At 35.6% G+C, this 21,916-nt stretch overlaps 1 protein-coding gene across 2 annotated transcripts in view; it reads right to left on the bottom strand.

The window, feature by feature from the left end:
- Positions 1-21,916, bottom strand: part of LOC131061660 (urease) — a 190,177-nt gene that overhangs the window by 97,163 nt on the left and 71,098 nt on the right. The window contains exons 1-2 of one of the 2 annotated variants that reach the window (XM_057995467.2): positions 14,396-14,658; positions 7,535-7,677 (exon numbers count right to left, since the gene is read on the bottom strand). In XM_057995467.2, coding sequence (XP_057851450.2) covers positions 7,535-7,677; positions 14,396-14,633 — 381 coding nt within the window. In that variant the 5' untranslated portion in view covers positions 14,634-14,658. Of the gene's footprint in view, positions 1-7,534; positions 7,678-14,395; positions 14,659-21,916 lie in introns of those variants that run through there. The other variant, XM_057995465.2, reaches the window with a different exon arrangement.

Below are 21,916 nucleotides of genomic sequence, written 5' to 3'. Positions count from 1 at the left end.
GTTTGAAGGAGGAGAGGAAACAAGATTAAAACAGCAAAAGAGATCTAGGTAAGGATTTTTCTTCTCTTTTTTTTTCATTTCCATCTTTTGAAAATCAAAAATATCTTGAAAAACAAGGGAGTATGCTGCCAAAAAAAAATCTATTTCCCTTCCTAACTTATTTCCTTATGTTTTTTTCTTGTTTTCGAATACTATTTTTTTCAAATGATTCATTATCATTATTTTTGTTGATTTTCCACAAAATTCTGCTGGTTTTTTAATTTTTTCATATTAAAACAGCAATGGCAAGTTCAACTCCAAGGGTAACCCCAAAGCCAAGAGGACAAAAAGGTAAAGCATGGAAGTATGGGATACTGGGAAACAAAAAGGGAGAGGTCACTCGTACAGTTTGTGGCAAATGGATGACTGGTGGAATCAATAGATTAAAATACCACCTTGCACAAATACCTAGACAAAATGTGGAGATATGTGACAGAACAATGTCGGAGATTATTAGAGAGATGAAGGCCCTTCTTGCTAAGTATGATATGCAAAAGGAAGAAAGGTACAAAACGAAAGAAGCAATAGCAACTACAATGAATCCCACACTGTCCACTTCAGGTCCCCTTGTGCGAAAGCCCAAGTTTACATCAACCACTTTCATCTTTTGGTGACAATGAGGGTGAGGCTAGTGAGACTCCTCTTAGATCAGACCCTAATTACTTTGTTCCATGCAATGTTCCAAGAGAACAACCTTCACTTGAAGGTATAGGATGGAATAGAGAGAAACATGAGCAAGGATAGCAACAGCAAACTTTTGGTATTACAATAATTTACCTTTCAATGCAGTGAACAATGAGTATTGGGAAGGTTTGGTTAATGTATTTACAATTGCAGGTAAGGAGTTTAAGGTCCCAACAGGTAGAGACTTCAGTGAGCAATTGCTAGAGCAAGCCGTCAAAAATACACAAGTTGTGGTTGATTATCAAAAAATATTTTGGAGAAGAAAAGGATGCAGCAATTTATCAGATGGATGGATAGATGGACAGGATAGGACTCTCCTCAACTTCTTGGTGGCTTGAAATGGTGAAATGGTATTCCTAAAGTCTATTGATAACTCATAATGAAATAAAAAATGCAAGAACATTGTGCAATCTAATGGATGGGGTGATCCAAGAAGTCGGAGTTGAGAATGTTATCCAAATTATCACAGACAACGCAGTTGCATATGTAATTGTAGGTAGAATGCTTATGGAGAGGCATCCTACAATTACATGGAGTCCTTGTGTTGCACATTGTTTGGACTTGTTGTTAGAGGACATCGGGAAGATTGGATGGGTGAAAAGGGTGGTTGACGATGCAAAAAATGTCACCAAATTCATCTACAACCATACTTGGGTCCTTGCTTTGATGAGAAAACACACAAATGGCAAGGACCTTGTGTGACCTAGAGTGACACGATTTGCTAGCCACTTCCTCACTTTGTAGAGCATTCTTGGTGCCATTCCTCATCTTAAGCAAATGTTTGTGTTTGATGCTTGGTTGAAGTTTGCATACTCCAAAAGAGCTGAAGCGGAGAAGATTGTAAGCATTGTTTTTTTATGAAGGGTACCCCAAAAGTGGAGAGGAGTTGAATGGGGCAAGTAACAAACACAAACGTAAACTTTATACAAGATAATCTATTTGCTGATTAATTTTTTTAGGGGTTAATTTGTATTGATTTAAAATTTGTTTCATTTTTTTAGGTGACAAAACCTTTGGTAAGGGTTCTTCATATGGTGGATGGAGAGGGCATGCCATTGGACTTCATTTATGAGGCCATGGATAGGGCCAAAGAGGCCATTTCACATTACTATGGCGGAAATACAAGAAAATGTGAAATCCTGTGGCACATCATTGATTATAGGTGGACAAACCAACTCCACCAACCGATACATGCCTTCGCCTACTTCTTGAACCCGAAATTCTACTTCTCCGATTCATTTAGGGGCTAATGAGGAGGTCATGGCAGGTGTTGTTGCATGCATAGATAAGATGGCACCTGATCCTGAGTTGAGAGACAAGGTTCTTGATGAGTTGGAGCTGAGATTTGACATTTGCTATATCTTTATTAATGAATTTGGAAATGTTCATTGTTGAGTTTGACTATCTATTTATGAATTTGGAAATGTTCATTGTTCAAGATCTACAAGGTTGTAGAGGGGAGACTCTTCTCTTCACAACAAGCAATTGATAGGAGAGGAAAACAACAACCAGGTAAAAAATTTAGTTCAATACTACAAGAAAAAAACTAGAAACTTGATTGTTACATTTTTTTCTCAATTCTAATATTTCTAAATGTTTTTTTGTAGATTTATGGTGGGAGAATTATGGTGTCGGGCATGCCTAATCTTCAAAAGATAGCCATCCATGTTTTGTCCCAGCCATGTAGTGCTTCTGGGTGTGAACGGAATTGGAGTTTATTTGAGAGCATTCACACAAAGAAGAGAAATAGGTTATGATCTTGTCTTCGTTCGATACAACCTTTGCCTTCGCACTAGAAAGGAGGGGATGTTTCACATGAGGCCATTGACTTGGATGAAATTGATCCATATGGTGATTGGACCATCAATGAACAAAATGATGGTGATGATATCCTCCTTACCAAAGAAGATCTTGCAGAAGTAGAGAGAGGAGCAGCACAAGAAGCAGAAGCAGTAGGATTCGATGAAATGGAGGAGGACGAAGATGAGGACTTTGATTTTGAAGAAAAATCATCTCACCATTTAGATACCTCAACACCTACTACTACTAGCTCAAGGCCTGAAAAATTGAGCTATACTCTTTAGTTTGTTGTTTTTCACATTTGGACATATCATTATATGTAATTTTGTTAACATTTATAAACTTATGCTGCTTTTATACATTTTAAAGTTTGAAACTATGAGTATATGAAGATGAAATTTCAAATATTGAGTGTTTGGGGATCATATGAAATGTATCATGTTTCAATTATGGCTCTTATGTTCTATAAATGCATTAATTTATTTTTCCTTTTTTTTGTAAAATTAAGGTTTTCTTTTTTGCGGAGTCCTTTCCCGAGTCTAAGTCTGAATCCAATTTTTGGGCTGTCGAGTCCGCGGCGAGTCTAAGTCCTCAAACTTTTCTTTTAGGTACATTGCAAGAAGCAGGACTTTGGATGCTGAGAGGACATCATTGAGTGGATAATATTATCATCCACGGAAGAGATTGCAATGATAGAACAAAGAATGCACGTGCAAAAGAATGGAATGATGGATATTTGGTGATGTGTCAAGAAAACCTAGAGAATTGATATGAAGAAATGAAAGAGAAACAGCCAAATTTTGGCCAAGTCTGGAAGCATGTATTGTCTATTTTAGGATTTTTATCCTTCAAACTTAGAAATGAGGTTAGTAGCCTAGGGCATTGTGAAATTCATGATGGGCATGATGCCTTATTAATTGGCAGGCCCACTACTTGGTGCCACAAAGGGTTCATTTTGGTCAAAACCCTAATTAGGGTTTACATGGTGTAATCTTGGCCCTTGATTTCAAATCAATCTTGATCATTCATTTGTAGGAGGATCTCTATAAAAGGCCCTGCCTTCTCATTTGTAATTCATTAGATAGTTGACTCATTAGAAGTGAAGAGCTCTTGCTCCTTAGAGTAGTAGAAGGAGAAGACATTGTTGTAAGACTTCGAGAAATAAAATTTGATTTCACTGAAGATATGGTGGATTCATGTTTATTTCAACTTGTTGCATGGTGTTCTTCCAATTTCTCAATTGTTGGATAAAGTGTTTTGATTTCAATGGAGAATGTAATGGTGTTTGATGAATTTCCATGGTTCATACTTTTTGCATCTTGTTGATTATAAGTTGCAGTGTAAAGTTAGCCTGAGCCACTAAATTTGTGCTAAATTGGATTATGGATAGTCACTTGGATTGCATCTTTTTTTAATGCAGCTGAGTTTTTTCCGAGAACGACGAAATCCAAGTGACTATCCATAATCGACGCAATCCAAGAGACTATCCATAAAAGACGTCTGGTTGTTGCTCTAACTCAGACGAGGCTGAATGTGTATCTGCTTGTAAGATCAGCAATTGATTCAATGTATCTTTGTTATAACAGCATAGGATTGATTGTAATATATGGTTATTATCTATCTATACATATGTTAATGTCTCGTGTATGAATTTCTAGCATAATGATAAAAGCTATGTGCGAAAACTGGAAAACCCCATCATCAAACAAACTTACTAATCAAAAAACAGTGCATTTTTAATGTCTCATGTATGAATTTAGGAAGGGGTCATCATAAATGTACACCCATCTCTTGGGAAATATAACTTACATAAATGGAATACTCGAAGAGTACTCCGCGAGTTTTGAAAAACTCGCAAGTTTTTTTGCTAGGCGAGTATTTACACCATTGACTCCCAAAAGAAACTCGCCAAGTTTTTGGGAAAAACTCATCGAGTTTTTAGCGAGTTTTTCAAAAAAACTCAGCGAGTTCTCGACAAAAACTCAGTTGCAAAAAAAAAAAGGCCCAAACATGTCAAAAAATTATCTAAAATTTTTTTTTTTGAGTCAGTCTCATTCTCTTCATCAGAATATATACATGAAATATAACATTTAAGTATAAGTCACATTTCATGTATATATTGGCAGGGTGTTTGAGAGTGGTTTCAATATCAGCATTCTCTAGCTCTCTCTATCTCACTCACTTTATCTGCCCCGAATTCTAGGCCTATCTATCTCCCTATCACTCTTCCTCTATCCCCTCTCTCTACCATTTACTCCTCTCTCCCCCAAGATCTAGACCTATCTCTCTACCCCTCTCTCTCTCACCCTCAGACCCCCGCGAGGGGTGCTACCCTCAACCTCATTTTGGTGAGGTGGAGGAGCCACATCGAACTCCTAGGACTAGACCCTCTAGTTCTATCTCTCACCTAGTTTTCACTAGAGCTGGGAAGAGGAAGATGTAAATGTTTTGATGTAGTATTTATTTTTAGTTTTACAAAAACAATTTGCTATTTCATTTTGTTTCAGTCTATCAGCCATCAACATTCCACAAGCGGACGCCATTTTCTACCCAATTTGCATTTTAATCAATCAAATATATCTAGACTCGGCTTGTTTCTTTTGTGTACTCATTTATTGACTCATTGGATGCATCTACTCACTGAATTTTGCCAAAAAAAATGCATTTCTAATTAAATTTAAGCAAATTTTTAAGTTGTTGAGTTTTGCCGAGTTTTTTCTTCAGGCCTTGGCGAGTTTTTGTTTTTGGCGAGTAGTTCAACTATGTGACAAACTATCCACTGGAAAGATATAAATTTGGTAAAAAATTCAGTGAGGGATTTTACAGAATACCTATATACCTCTCTTAACTATGCCTTCAATCCATATTGTCAACTTTCTGTCCCAAACAAATCAATTCATCACTTATGAACCACTAATCTCTCGTTCATTCAACACTTCATACAAACTCCACAACTAGACAAAAACAGCAATCTTGACGGAAAGAGTTTAAACTTTAATTTGGTTGACATTAATAGTATTACTATTATCCACCAGATATAAGGAAAATCCATTCCAAGATTTGTTTGATTTAGTGGGATCACAATATTAATGGCATAAAAAGGAGTGTCATGTAACAAATTAAATAGGACTACTATAGGCACAAATAAACTCTTTCCAGAATGGAGTGAGAGCAATAAGACAACGTAATTTTGAAGTCCAAGGCAATCAGTAACACTTAATAAATCAGCCCTTAACACAACACACTTACCAAAGGTTCTATAACTTCAAGCCATCTCTCAATTGCCCAACTTCTTCTCTATAAAGTAAATGCAGTGGCTGTTCAACTCCAATAAATCTATCTCAGAGATTTGTGATTGACTTCTTAATCTTTTGCAATCACAGATGAAACTCTTGGTTAAGAATACAATGGGAAGGAAGTTTGACACAAAAAAATATATAAATGAATGAAAGGGCACTTTCAAAAGCAGCAACTCCAAATCACAGGGATGTCTGAAGGTACACAATAGAAGAAAAAAGAGGAAAAAGCCCCAAATCTTATGAAGACAATCAGAAGGCAGCAATGAAACAAGAAGAACCCATCAATCTTGAGGAAAATGAATCAATCATCCTCCCTGGCACCAATTGCATTATCTCTTTAAACCAACAAATGTCTGCTCCTCATGAACTTAATCACACCCACATAGTGAAAACAACTGTTAAAAATCCCAAAGGCAAGTCTGTTCCATTCTCAAACTAGTCTAGGTAGCAAGGCCCTGTCCATCTCAAAATCGTATTCATCTTGACCTCAAAGGTGGAAAAATGCCCCCTTCCCTCACTCCCAACTTTGACAAGGTTTGGAGTTAATCCCACTCATCTCAATATTCCAAAACAATCTTATTTTGTCTCTTTGACACATGAGCCTTCCCATCCAATTCATTTCTCTGTTCCCTTACACTTCAATTGGTCCAATCCTCATCACAATGAACACCAATACAACACCCTATCCCCCACTCTTGTAAGATTCTCAAGCCTAACCTTTGTCCAACATAGCTGCAAACAACCTTCAACAGTTTCTTCTCTCTGTAATTATGGATATAACCCAAGAAATTGAGAAGCTTCACAAAATTATTGAGAAAAAGAAAGTTTATAACCCTTATGTAGTGAGTTTTCTCTCCAGACTCCTCAGTGTAACAAAAAAATTTGAAAAAATGGTAGCTATTAACAAATGGGCTCACGTTTTTAGCAAAATGGTGGACCAACACAAAAATCTTTAAAAGTAGTAAATGGCATGCTACTCCCAGAGACGGTTGACTAAAAAATTGTTGAGATAATAGCGGACCATGCCGAAATGATCCCTCCAGCCAGATGCCTAACAACTCAATACAAAATCTCAATCGATGCCAACATTCATGGAGCTTGATTGTACACATTGCACAAGCCTTAAGCTTCTTCCTCACCCCTAGCGGCTTCACTAATCGAAATGGCCCTTACCTCCTAGTCATTATTAATGTTGAATTGATACTTATAACTGCAATCAGTATACATGAAATATTAGTGACATTTGGTATTTTGAAATGAGAAATACCACAAGGATGCAACCCATTTGACTATGTTTCCATGAATATGACTTAATGCTCTTTCCATCAATTTAATATCCTTCCATATGTAAGCTTTTTTTTCCTGTAGTGATATGTAAGGATGGGCTATTTTGTTCAACGCTCCCCTTGTATTTAGCACTTACATATCTAATATGTGTACTAGTTTTCAAATAACAATCAAAAATTATTTTGAAATCATACTCATTAGAACTATTATCAGTAAGAAAAATTAGCTAAAACAATATAAAAACTTGTACTAGCTATATGTGCATGTGCAAATACATCAAGTGGTAACAGTAAATGTGAATGAAAAGAAATGAACATCCTGGTGAGTGCACATTCACATTTTGCATTCACACATAAAGGTGTCTTTTTTTTCCCCTATTTTATGTGTTGTGCTGCCTGCACGTTTGTCTAAAAGAAAGAAACTACCTGAATAGGTCGATCTGCCATATTAGTTACAGTAATCTTAATTGCTTTTCGCCCTGCACTCAAAATAATATTTCCTTCTTCTGGATAAATCTTTCCAGGCCAGCATTCATCTTCCATGCAAGTAAATTTATCCAATCTAGGAACTGCATACATAGACACCATATTATTGGAAAATTTGTAAAGTATCTCCATCAACTTGTACATGTCTGTTTTTATACTTATTAGCTACTTAGGGCTAGTTATCAAATCGCATCACACGAAAGCATTCATCAAATAAATAATCATAGGCAATGCCTATAAAAGTGCAGTTTCAATACTGTAGTTATGCAAGATGAATATAACAAAATGAAGTTTAACACATTTAATTATAAAACTAAAAAGTGGCAAGTGAATTTCTCCTACAATAGATTTCTCCTTTGGTGAATGTCACAAATAATCTAGAACCATGCTTATTCAAGAAACTCCAAAGACACAAATGATCTCCCACCAGTTTGGTAATTGCAGAATGGCTTGGTAATTGGCCTCACTCTTATGTTTACCTTTTGTAAAGAGCACCTCCCACTTAGCATATACAATGTCTAGAAGCTATAAATTGGCTTCCATGCATAGGCTACTTATAAGTGGGATATACTGTAAAGATTCCTTAGTTTGTTCAGGCAGTTGTCTTCGTCGCTGGGGAAATTGCCACAAATCAAAGGGTTTTCATCCACTAGAAGAGAATACACATTCATTTTTGAGAAAATTAAATTATTCCAAAAAGCAAGAAGACCATTTCTGAAAACATTCCTATAACCTTTTGAGGAAATAAAATAATAATTACTTTATAATAATCTTCTCAAAATTGTAAAAATATAAGTGTCTCTTTTACTCACCATTTTGAGCATTGGGTCTAGCAATATTTTATTTAATCACTTATAATGACCTTTTAAAAAAGTAATATAAGTTGTATTTTAATATAAAGTTACTTTCTTTGACAGCTTAAATTTAATTATTTAGTTAATACCATAATTTTGAAAAAGGGAGCATGACAATTTGCCTTGAGTTGACGAGAATCTCAACATTTGCCCTAGCTGAACCCAAAAAGCGCTTTTAATTTAATCACTTATAATGACCTTTTAAAAAAGTAATATAAGTTGTATTTTAATATAAAGTTACTTTTTTTGACAGCTTAAATTTAATTATTAGTTAATACCATAATTTTGAAAAAGGGAGCATGACAATTTGCCTTGAGTTGATGAGAATCTCAACATTTTGCCCTAGCTGAACCCAAAAAGCGCTTTTAATTTTATTCAACATAAAAGTGAAGCATCCTAAAAGGCAATGTAAAAATTGTAATTAGCAAGTGCATATTGTCTACACTATATTAGTTTCATTTTGTATAGAGCTTCCACTGCTAATTTGAAGAGTGATTCTACAACACATCTGTTCCATTTTGTGTTGCACCAAGAAGTGCAAATTAAAATGCTAACAATAAGTAAACTAGCATTTCCAAGGTTTTGACCAAACCTCCAAAATCCAAGGACCAAAAGCAAGAAGCCAAACATCAAACAATCTAGGGTGATGTTTTTCTGTTGAAAAATTTGGTTTTGCTAATGTTGTCATGTCTCAAAAGAGAGAAAATTAGTAAACCACAAGAACATCATCTTTTGTTGGAAGGCCAAAAGACAACCCTAGATAAAGCATTTGGGATGTAACGTACACCACAAGAAAGTTGGCTACACCTAGCACTTCCTCCAACCTCTTTGACAAGAATCACAAGCAATTTTCCAGTTTACCTATAGGTGATGGCAAAGACAAGAAATACCAAAAACACTCAATTGGGAGAAATTGAAAGCCACAAAATTACATCTATGGTAGGAAATAAACTAGAAGGGCGTGAATTGAAGGCTGCTATGTGATGGATAGGCAGGAATCATTTGTACAACATATGAACCATGAGATCAAAAAAAATCACGTATACCCCCACCAACATCTCTAAAGTGTTTAAGGGACCTTCCACATGACCATCAATTCAAAATCCCACAAGTAACCAAACTCAAGCATAAATGTTACAAAAGGATCTCGTTCAAACTTTATGCAGGACCAATTTAGTTAGTGAGAAGATATCCAAAATGTGGGCCAAAGGAGATTGGGGAATGAAAAAAGATTATTTCAATTTATTTGGCTACAAAAGAATGTCAGTGCATAAGGGACCCCAACAAGAGCAAGTTAGTTGTAGTCACTTAGGCTTCAAATATTGCATTTTGGATGACCAACTATATTATTGGGTTAAGCAAAGAAGAATTTTATAATTGCAAGGAATTGTTATCTACAAGAATCCATGAGTTCTAGCCAGTTTAACACAAGGGATTCTACATGGCATTGCACATCATTGGATTATTTTCTATATGATCTATGCTTGGGAAGTATCTAATGGTGAATTACGGGTAAAAGTTAAAACTATCCTACAATCTATCTTGGCCATGCATTTTTCGATAGAAATCTCTAGGATCTCAATTTGATGATGTAAAATTCAAAAGAGACACCAAAGGACAACTATAGTACCACACGGCAACGGAAAAATATGTTCGAGATTATTACATTCAAAAAAGAGATTGCTAAAAATGGATGAACTAGAAGAGATCACGAGCAGCCAAGTACATGGTTCCTCCCTACTCCCTAAAACCAATCCTACGAGTAGAGGCCTGCCACATAGAAGAATGATTTGACCAATAGGGTGTTCCAAAAGATACATTGAAGATACCTCCAATTCCCATTCATTCTCTACCCACACTCCACCAAATAGGTACACATTCAAAACCACTTCAACGAGTGAAGTGGTTGTCACTTATCATAGAGGAGCCTCACTTTCAAATGGAGTTAACTTTGACTTTAACACATCCCAAGTTGAGTAGACCTTTACCACAAACAGATTCCACATTAGCACAGTTTCCTTGGTGGGACCTTACTAATCAACTATGTACTTTGCAACAATTCATTCAACGCATAGAACCTATGGCACACACCATTGGATGTGGTTGATGCATAGAGAGTGGAAATTTTGCATTGTCTCTTAGTTTTATAGGAGGCCTGTGCATCAAGAAATTGGGTAAAGAACTAAGTTGCTGAATCGTGGGATTTTTCTGGCGATTCTGGGTACGAAACGTACCGGAATCGGATTCTGAAATGAATCTCCTGTGGGTACCTTCGGGGTTCACATTTTTAGATGACAAAATGTTTCCAAAATGTTTAGTGATTCTAGTTTGATCTTTTCGATATTCTTAGGACCTACAATGTTGATTAGTGAACTTATAACTTATCTATCATGAGATTCTAGTTTGATCTTTTTGATATTGAAAATTGAATTTAAATTAGTATGTTATGTTTCAAAATTTGAAATTTGTAATGGTGGTTTTGTTTAGCATATGTATTGGAATATGACATTCTAAACTTAATTCTATTTTTTAGTTACATACATATATATGTATGTCTGTATATATGTATGTATGTATATATATGTATGTATGTATATATGCATGTATGTATATATATGTGTATATATTTATACGCACGCGCACACACACATATATATATTATTTTTGTATGAACGTACCGAAAACATACCCAGCCCTCAAAAAAATTTATGCCGTACCAGTGTTTCATACCCACGTACCCGTTCCCGTTCCCATACCCAATTCGGCAACTTAGGTAAAGAAGATTGCCACTTAGATTTTGTGCACATCTTTATAAACTATAGATCACCAACAAAGAGTACACTTGAGGTGCGAGATAACTAGCTACTAGTTAGAGTTCCTCCACTTCTAGGTTTGGATGGGAAAATTTTGGTAGTCTTGTGCTCCTTTGACAATCATTAGATACCATTATCTTATGTTGCAAATCAAAATGTGTTATCACTAAAGTGAATCCTAAGAAGCTGAAAAATCAGCAATGGGAAATGAGGCCTTGTCGAAGGAAATGGAGGAACAACAATCACAAGTTCAAGAAGAGTTGTCTCAAAAAACATTACATACAAAGGTTTGAACAGCTAAGTTGGCAGAAATTGAACAAGAGATCACTCAACTAAAAGCAAAAGTGGCTAAAATAATGGTTGCGCAAGAGAAAGTTCAGAAGAAGCTTCAAGAGTTTGTTGTCGGGAATAATCATTATGTTATTTTGTCGTCGGTAATAATGAGTTACGGCAGTTAGTTAGTCGTCCCGAAGGGTAGTTGGACGCGACGGTTGGTCGCACCCCTTCGGGTATTATATATTGCATACCTTTCCTTCTTAGTATCATCATGATAGTCGTATCTAGGTGTAATGTTATAAGCACTTGATGTACATGGACTGTTGAATTAATACACAAATTGGTTCTTTAATATATTTCCATTATGTTCTGTGCATTTGCTTTCTATGTTTAATCATTTACTCGTATGTGGCAAACAGAGTTTGTCCATACAGTCAAGAACTCGAGAGAACATTAAGTTATTGTAACTCACTAGCTGAAGCAACACAAAGATGAGGTTTATAAACTATCGACTGCAGTCAAATAAGCACAACCTATTGGAGCTACCACTTTAGGATCAGTTGGTACCAATGTACCTCTGAGGTCATACTCTTCCCTAGCTCTTCAATGATAATTGCGCTTTGTTGTCATTTTGTCGAATGGGGCTCAGCTTTTCTTTTGCAGGAAGGGTGTACTCATCATAATTTTGTTATAGTTTGTTAATGATTGTTTATCTAACTATAGGCTTGCACCAACATGGAAGATGGCCAGTAAACTTCTGCAACAACCCTACACCACTTCCCTAAATTCAATCGACCCAAACAATGACTAAAATGTCTTTGATGCCCATGCCACTAGTAGGTATACAAAGTCAACCAACTGCATATGAGTTCCCATACCTACAGTGCTACATGTGCTCTACTAAAGGGGATTATCACGCCTTGAAAAATAATTGCATGATTATATTTACGAATATACAACGTATATAAAGAGAATTACAAGACGGTGTTCTAAAAAGAACAAATAATTGAACTAAAGCTTCAACACGAAGCTAAAAAGCTAAAATGCTTAAGAAAGCTAAAAAGCTAAAAACTAAAAAGTTAACTACGACATCTAATAAAAGAAGCAACAGTTACACTAAACGAACTAAAAAGACAACTAAGTCAACTAAGATGAGCATTATAGAATAGATATAATATTATTTTAATACCCTCCCTAATGGTCATCGTACTTAATTCCCTACAGAAGACACTGCAAGTCTTTTGATCACAAATGCAAAGAACACTCTGTTGCTATGGAGACCCTCCCAGGATCTACAAAGTGTTAATGACCAAGAGTCCTAGAAGCTGTCCAACCTGATGTAATCCTCACAGGCGAATTACTGAGCCTGAAACCACGATTTTGAGGAAAAATTAGCAAACCCTCCAATGAGCAACAAACATGATTTTAGCAAAAACCGCAAAAACTTTTGCAGAAGAGCACTGAGCACTGTTCGCTCCAAGAACTCCAAAATAGACTACAAGATACCATGGTTGCAGATGTTCGCCCCAACAATTCCAAGTGCGACTCAAAACAGACTGCAATAAAGCACAATTTTTGTGGAAAAAACCATCAAAACCTGAAAACTAGATTTACAAATCATCGAAATTTGTGGAAAAAACAGCAAAACCAAAATAACCAAAATCCCATGCGAACATCGCGAATTATAGATAATTTTTAAGGAAAAAATTATAAACCCTGCAAACAATTTTTGAGGAAAAAATCGTGAAAACCTAGCAAACAATTTTTTGAGGAAAAAATCGTGAAAACCCAACAAAAAAATTTTTAGGAAAAAATTGTGAAAACAAAAAAAAAAAAATTTAAGGGAAAAAATTATAAACCCCAGTACAGAAAAAATCGAAAATAATTTTTTAAGGGACAACAATTATAAAACCCGAAAATAAATTTTTAAAGACAAAAAATTATTTAAAAACTATCAATAATTTTTTTTGGAGAAAAAATTATAAGAACCCAGCAATTGTTTTTTAGGAAAAAAATATAAAAAACGTGGAATTATTTTTTTGAGGAAAAACAAATTTAAAAAAACCATAATCATTACCACAATTTAAAACCCATGCAAAAACAAACCTCTGATGAGTCAACGAAGTCTGTAACAAAACGGAGGATGCAAGGCATGTACCAGCACCCGAAAACACCAAGAAACACGGATCTGAAGGGTGCAGAGAACCATATCGCAACCCGGAAATTGTGCAGAACAGAACCATGGTTGTGGAAAAACAAAAAAAAATCACGTAGGTCGCGAAAACGCGAGCAAATAATCATTCAAAAACAGATCCAACGCAGCACACAGAACCGCAAAAAAAACTAAACACGGGAGTCAAACCTCGTCCCCCCCCGCCACAGAAAAAACTTCGCTCAGTTAAAAAAAAATTGCGCAAAATAAATTCGTCACTCAACACACAAATGCCGCCCGTGACCAACAAAACAGGTATGATCTTCAGAAAAATCGCGTAGGCTATAGAAAAACGACAGCCAAGTTGCAATGCAGATTTCAAAAAAACTCGCGATTTTTCTGAAAAAAGACACCTCCACGAAGTAACACAAAACTCAAAAACTCCCAGAACCGCCCATGAAAATCCTCGGACCAAAAAACCCTAATCTGCGACCTTCAAAAATCTCACCAAAAAAAATAAGCCACGAAATCGTAAAAAAACGGAGATAAGAGTAAATGCAGCCAAAATCCCTCGAGCCACGAAATAAAATAAAATAAAACCGTCGGTGGCTTTAGCAATGAGAAGAAAAACATCTGAGCAGGAAAATTGCGTACAAGAAAATCACCACCAGAAATGCCCAAAAAGAACTCACGAAAAAAAACTCACACAAGAATAATGCATCTACACGCACAAGCACAAAGAGAAGACCCAACGCAAAAGGAAACACTGTCGTCGCCGCCATCGTGCGTAGAACCCGCACAAAAAAAATCGCGATTTTTCTCAGAACCATGCATCGCGGAAAAGAGAAGAGTCGTTCCACCTCCTTACGCAGCCTCAAAAAAGATCGACGAAAATCCACGTAGACCCACGAAAAAAAACAGGAAAAGGGTCGCGCACGAGACATGGAAACAGGTCGCAGGAGCAGTGAAAAAAATAACTTCCACAAATCCGCAAGCTTGGAGAAAATAAAGCCTGCAAAAAGCTCCTCCAGACTTGAACCCTAAAACAGACCCACGAAAAACTTCAAACAACAAAAGATGCCCAGAAAACTCCAACATTTTTTTCATAAAAAGAATTGATTAAAAAAAATTTGGAAAAAATTCCAGGTACGAAGGCCTAAAAATTCGCCAAACCCTAAAAAATCCCATCGACACACTCTGATACTATGAAAAATAATTGAATTATTATATTTACGAATATACAATGTATATAAAGAGAATTACAAGATGGTGTTCTAAAAAGAACAAACCATTAAACTAAAGCTTCAACACGAAGCTAAAAAGCTAAAACACTTAAAAAAAGCTAATAAGCTAACTACGCCTTCTAATAAAAGAAGTAGTAGTTACACTAAACAAACTAAATAGGCAACTAAGTCGACAACTAAGATGACCATTATAGAATAATAATATTATTTTGATACGTCCAACTAGGTAAAGAAGGCGATTAGAAGTCATATTAGTTGCCTCAATCTATTGTTAAAACCCTCAGCCAACTTTGCTCACTCCAATAACCTATTTCACTTTCACACCAAAGATAGGGTCAAAATATGCAATCGTCGACCTACAAATGATTCACACTACAGCCCTAGATATCTTTGAAATCGTCTATCACATAGAAGTTCACATTTGCCCTTAACAAAAAAGTTCTTTTAATCCAACATGGCATTAGTATGAATGGTAATTCGTCCAACTCAATGTCTCCCTAAAGGTGGCAACCAAATTCTAATTGAAGCTCTACGAATTGCCCCTTGAAATTTGTTTCTTTCAAAGACCTCACAAATTTCTTCAAAGCTTTGATCTTTGAAACCAAACAAGAAACCTAAATGATTCTCCCGCAATAACTCCTTCCCAGACAGCCTGTAACTTTGAACGAAACACACCGCACTAACCAAGGAGGAATCTTTGTTGTAAAACAAGATATGAACTTAAACTGAAAGTTATTGCAAATCTGAAACTAAAGAGTAACCCTTAATAATGTGATTGCAGAATCAAAAACAAGAAAAAAACCATTAGACATGAAGCACCAAATTTACGTGTAGAAACCCTTTCAAGAAAAAACTCCACAAAAAGAGACGCAAGTATATTACTAATCCAATGAAGACCACAACGGGAATACACTTCTCTGTAAAACCCCTATAAAATCCGGCAACACTCTATTACCCTGCACATTGAACAAGATAGAATGAAAAACTCTAGCTCTAGTCCCCAATTTATAGAAACTTATGAGGATGAATACCATTGTGGTATCACCAAACAATAGGCAGCAAAACCACCTGGAAAAATTCACACCTACCACCTGATATGGACTCTTATAGATGCTTCTTACAACTGTCATAAGGCATCTAGCTAATTTGGACACCCCTGGACCAATATAGGAGTCTCTATCATAAATGCTTGTCATAGAGACCCATAATGACTATCATAACCGTCATATATTATCTTACAACTCCTAACAAATGTCCAAGCACCTCAAAATAGAAGATTCCAAAAGGGGATGTCTAGCTATTTTGTCCTTTTCCCAGAGGACAAACAGTAAAAGTTGTTAAGCACGCAGTTTAAACAGTATAACACTACTTCCAGTATTTTAACAACTTTAAACAAAGCTAGATTTATGTGCAATGAAACAATAATATAATAGTTTATGTTGTAGTCTTTTACAATTTTTAGAGGCACCAAACCCTCATTCAATTTGTAAGCACCAACTCAATAGAGGCACCAACCCTTCATTCACTATGTGAGCACCAACTCACTAGAGGCACCAACCCCTCGTTCTGTAATTCATCTCTTCAAGAACAATGGATGACTCCAATCTTCACTAACCTGATTACCACACTTTTCTTTTCACTGTCAAAATTCTGATCACAAACTACTCATAATTTCTTCCTTCAAAAATCTGCACATGATATTCTTCACAGTCAGCATCAAAGTCTACTCTATATCTGTTGTATTTTCATTACTGATTCTTCTTTTGAATCCTTAAGTCTGAAGAGCTTTCGGTTCTGCTCTTACACACAATACAACAACAGCCTCGCACATCTTTTTGTTTCTTTGAAAAGAGACATCATTTTTTAAATGATACAAAGCTTCATAAAGGATGCAGCTGTTCATAAAGGATCATTGTTTTTTACCATTTACAAAAACTAATCATTTCTATTTCAAAAGTCATCGCTGACTTTGAAGTTAATTGCTGTCCTTACAAATATTTACCGCAGCCTTTCATTAACTGTTGTCTTTTGTCCTTATTAACAAATTTCAAATTCTATCTAATTAATTATCGTTGCAGCCTTCACAAACTAATCCATGTTAATTACTGACAGATCGTATCTCTTAACATTGGGCTTGTTTTCTTTTTTAGCAAAACGCATCTATCATTTAAAACTTGAACGCTTGTTTGTTAATGCATATTGTTGTCTTCCTTGATTTGATTTGCTAACTGAAACACCACATTTCTTTGTTGGCTATCATTGATTATTGTTTAGGAATAATGTACTTACTTAAATGATACTCGATAGACACCATAGTCGCTTGTTTGCCATCCAGTTCAAACGCAGCAGTAAATAATGGATTGGTCTCTTCTCATGAAGAGGTACATCTTTAATTGCATCCATGTCATAGCATGGCTGGCTTCTTCAATACTCATTCCAGTCAAGGCAGATTTCTTCTCAATCACCATGCATCAAGCTTGTCCTTCATTTGAACTTGATCTCAATGCCTATGTAGCACGAATGATGATCTTTTGTTTGCATTGGAATTATGATGATCACTGATTGCATAAGAGTCATATAGACATCAATGACAATAATTCAACAAAAGTAACTTTGCCTTTACATGGTCTCTTTCACCACTGTTGGTAAAACGGTTTAACCTCTTATGGGTAAATTACAAAACACATTAGGAAACAATTGTAGTCTACATAAAATGAGTATTGTTATTTCCCATAATATTGGTAATCTGCCAATGCATTAATTATTTGCATTAAGAGGGTTGTCACTCTCTGCCAGTTATGTGTCGGTTGGTTGACGGTTGTGTTCCTCTTGGCAACCGTCGAGTCCTTTAAATATGTTGTGTTAGCCAAGGAAGATAATAGAATATAGTCGGATGAACTGGAATCCTTGGCCCACCATCTTTGGTCTTCTTCTCTATAATAATTTCATGTGTGAATACAGATATATTTTACTTATGTATCTAGTATGCATTGTCATCGGTATTATTATTTTATATATTCAATTTATCAAATATAGCAGTAAACATTTGGTGCCATTGCCTTAAAAGAAATCGGTCCAGCTTTGCATGATTGATGCCCTTAGTGAAAAACGAAACAAAAATATTGAGAGGGGGGGTGAATCAGTATTTTAGTATTTTTAAAACAAATATAGCCAAAACAAATTGAAGCTCATATCAGACTGAGAGAACACAAGGATTATCTCGTGGAAAACCCTTTCAAGTAAAAACCACAGCCAAATAATCTCCATTAAAATGAATGGGCTCCAACCCAGAATTACAAAAGAGCACCAACTCAAGACTCCAAAGGCTCCAACCTCATTCAACCCAATAAAAACCACTTTCAGTTTTTTTAAAAAGAGGACTACACTGTAAGCTCAGTGTTTTATGCATCAGTGCATAAAACTCTCAAAATACACTACACAGCAACACACTCTTCTCATGAAAATTTTACAATGAATCGAACTTTGACTGCACTAATAATCTTCATACAGCTACCACAACGACTCTGGTTTTTCATTCTTAACAACACTTCTGCACATACACGGTCTCCTCCAAAAGGATTCTTATCATATCGATATCATTTTTCAGCAACAAAATCTCACAAACTTTCAATCGATTGAATGATATATCTGTTTTAAGCTCTATTTTTTAAGCCTTCAATACCACGTCTCACAAGCACCTCAAAAAAAAAGCACTATACATCTTCTTATGTCAAAGACAATTCGCACCAACCTTGAAATTCTTCATCATTAATTTCGCGCAGTCACAAACCTGAATATTCAGAAGTAACGCGTTTTGTATCCCTGGCAATACGTATTTCACAGAACTCTAAAATCACTTTCATTAGTAGTGTAAAATAAAAGCGGCTCACATTTTCAAAAACATGTCAACTTCATAGAAGATGTGAATCTGAAAATACCACCAAATATGTTTTCCAGTCTAGTGAAAAGAAAAATGCATCTTTACATTGCCACACCCCTTAATATCAAACAGCCATCTCATCATACATAATACGTTGCCAATAAAAATATCGACCTTATTTGGCTAAGAATAAACACCTATACTTGACAAATAAAAAACGGCAGTGTTGGTTGAAAATTTTGTACACTTAGGGGAAATATACAAAATGGTGGTTTCAACCACAGCACACGAGTAAAAACTCTCCTAATTAAGGGAAGGCTCCCCCTATCTACCTAAACTGAAATAAAATGGGATGGAACAGCAATCTTTCTTCTTTCTTCAAGAAAGACAATATCTTTTTCTCTTCACAGAAAAGGATAGCGATTGAAAACGAACAGCAATAACTACTTTCAAGTGAAATGAGAGAAAGGAAATGAAGTTTCCTGAAAGCGCAAAGACTTCCGTCACTTCCTTCGGGACGGGACAGCAATATCAAGCTCAAAGACTTGACTATTGGAAGTCCTATCTACCCTTTGCTACACTAAATTTTTACAATGAATAAAAGATAACAGCTCAAAGACTGGAATAATTTATTCTTTTAACACAAAGACAAGAACTAATGCAAGCTCAAAGACTTGCTGCTATTTCTTATCAAACAGTAATTTTTCCTCAAGAATAGACGCAAGCTCAAAGACTTGCTGCTCCTTCTAGAGATTTTCCTATTTTAATTAATCTTCTCTACTTGCAGCTCAAAGACTTCAAATCAGATTGGACTAAGCTCCTTTAGAAACACTTTGCATAGAAGAAATAAAAAGATTCAAACTCAAACATGTAGCTCAAAGACTCAAAACTTGAGTAATCCTTCTTTCTTATTCTTCAAAACTTTCAATTCACATACATAAGCTCAAAGACTTCTTGCTATAAATTTGACAGAGTTTTTGCTTGCTTTCCAAAAGATAAATATTACAATAGACTCCTCCAGTATTTATAGAAGAGGAGCCTTGAGAAAAAGGTGGGAGGATCCTAACTAACTTGAGAGATTCTCTCAACCACCAAGACTCATTCAATAACTAACTGAGACTTCATTAACTAACTAAGAGTTACTCCAACTAACTAAGACTTATTCCAACTACAGTCCTAATCGGACACAACTTGTAGTTGTCTTACATGTAATTACAAAAGTGCAAGTAATGTGTAACTTGCATTTTACAAAAAATATTTTTACATGTAACTTGTCAAAACGAAATTACAAATGCATAACTAAAACTATTCCATGTGTCTAAAGACACGACTCTAACTGCATCATCCTTTGTCTGTGATGATCTTCATGTCGCTTCAGGATGCTAGAACTTGAAGTATTCTAGATTGGTAAAGACATCTTGAACCGGAACGGGAACTTGCATCCTTGTCTTCTTGCTTGGGGTAATACTAGCTTTTCAAGAGGGAACGGGCTGCCTTCCTCTTTTCATGTCATGACCATCTTTGTCTTGAAAGCATTCTATGCTCTCAACCATGAATTGTTGTTGTATCTCTTCTTTGTATCATCCTTCATTCTTGAAATCTTCTTGCAAAATAAGGCCCATGCCTTAATCCATTGATTTGGTAGATCGTGTGTGCAAACCGGACTGACAAGGGAAGGGATAAATTGATGCGAAAATGGGCTCACAAGTGAATTTCGGGTTTTGGAAGTTGCATTACATGTGTGGGGAAAACAAGAGCATTAACTTGCAAATGTGGGAACAAACATGCAACTTCATATGCGTAATGGGTAACTACAAGTTTGCACTTGTAATCGGACTTTTAAAACTCAATTTCAAGTGTTTTTTGAGTGCATTTTGGACCAATTTCGGGTTCTGGATGGCTGACCACGGGTAGACTTTAAATGGGGAAAATGAATGAAAGTGTGAAATGAGTGGATGAAATGGTATGTACGGATGAGGGAATTGGAAGCGGATAGGTAAAAATGAATTTCAAGAAGATCACTTGGAACTTTGCCAATGCAAAAATGGGAAGAACTTTCAACTTGCAACCCGGATTTCAAAAAAAAGATGGTTAAATCTTTTATCCGTAAGGGAAGAACAATGATTTTCATCCAACTTGTAATCGGGATTTTAAAATCCCGAATACAAGTAAAGAGGGAAAATGGGGAAGAACAATGCAATTCTAAAATTGCTTTACAAAAGGGAAAATCTCTCTCACAAAATCTGATTTTTGGGGAAGAACCAACCATTTACAAATTTACAACTAGAAAGAAAAAAAAAAAAAAAAACAAGAAAAAAGAAACAAGAAGAAAATAAATCTTACCTTGCTCCAATGTGAAAATGCCTCTCCAAAAGATAATCAATCTTTGAAATAAAGAAGAATATCTCTTAAAAAGAAATTAACCGTATTCCAAAACCCTAGCCACGTTTTTGAAAAAATGGCAAAAACTGAAAAACGTGGCAGCAAATGCATGAGAAATGGCATGGAAAATGGCCAAGACTCTTTCTAACCTCAATACCTTAGCATACCAAGCCAAAACGATTCATAACATTGCTGATTCGTGGCATTTTTAATAAAGAAAAACGTGGTTTTTTAGCAAAAACGTGTTTGTTGTTATAAACCTAAAAACCAGCAAACTTAACCTCCATGTGGCGTGAAAGGTGTCTAAAAATGCATGGAAATAGGAAGGAATCCAAAATGCCTTCTATCTCCCAAAAAAATCTCCACAAAAATTTGCTAAAAATCTTCCAAAAACATGGTTTTCCTTGCAATTCGGGTTTTTTGGAACAAATAGCAAGTTTAAAATGTATGAAACAATGAAAATCGGGTTTTTTGGAGGATATGACAAGTTTAAAATTTCACTTTTTCAACATGTTAGGCAAAATCGGGATTTTTTGGCCAAATAGCAAGTTTAAAATGTCAAAAATGCACTTTATGAGCAAAATCGGGTTTTTTGGACCAAAGTGCAAGTTTTAAATTGTCACTTTTTCACTTACAAGGCAAAATCGGGTTTTTTGGAGCAAACTGCAAGTTTTAAATACTTGTAAATGGGAAATAAAATCCCTACAACAAGTTATACTTG

The sequence above is a fragment of the Cryptomeria japonica genome, chromosome 7, assembly GCF_030272615.1.
Source record: "Cryptomeria japonica chromosome 7, Sugi_1.0, whole genome shotgun sequence".
In the NCBI taxonomy this organism is placed as follows: domain Eukaryota; kingdom Viridiplantae; phylum Streptophyta; class Pinopsida; order Cupressales; family Cupressaceae; genus Cryptomeria; species Cryptomeria japonica.
This window is presented reverse-complemented; position numbering and strand designations above follow the sequence as displayed.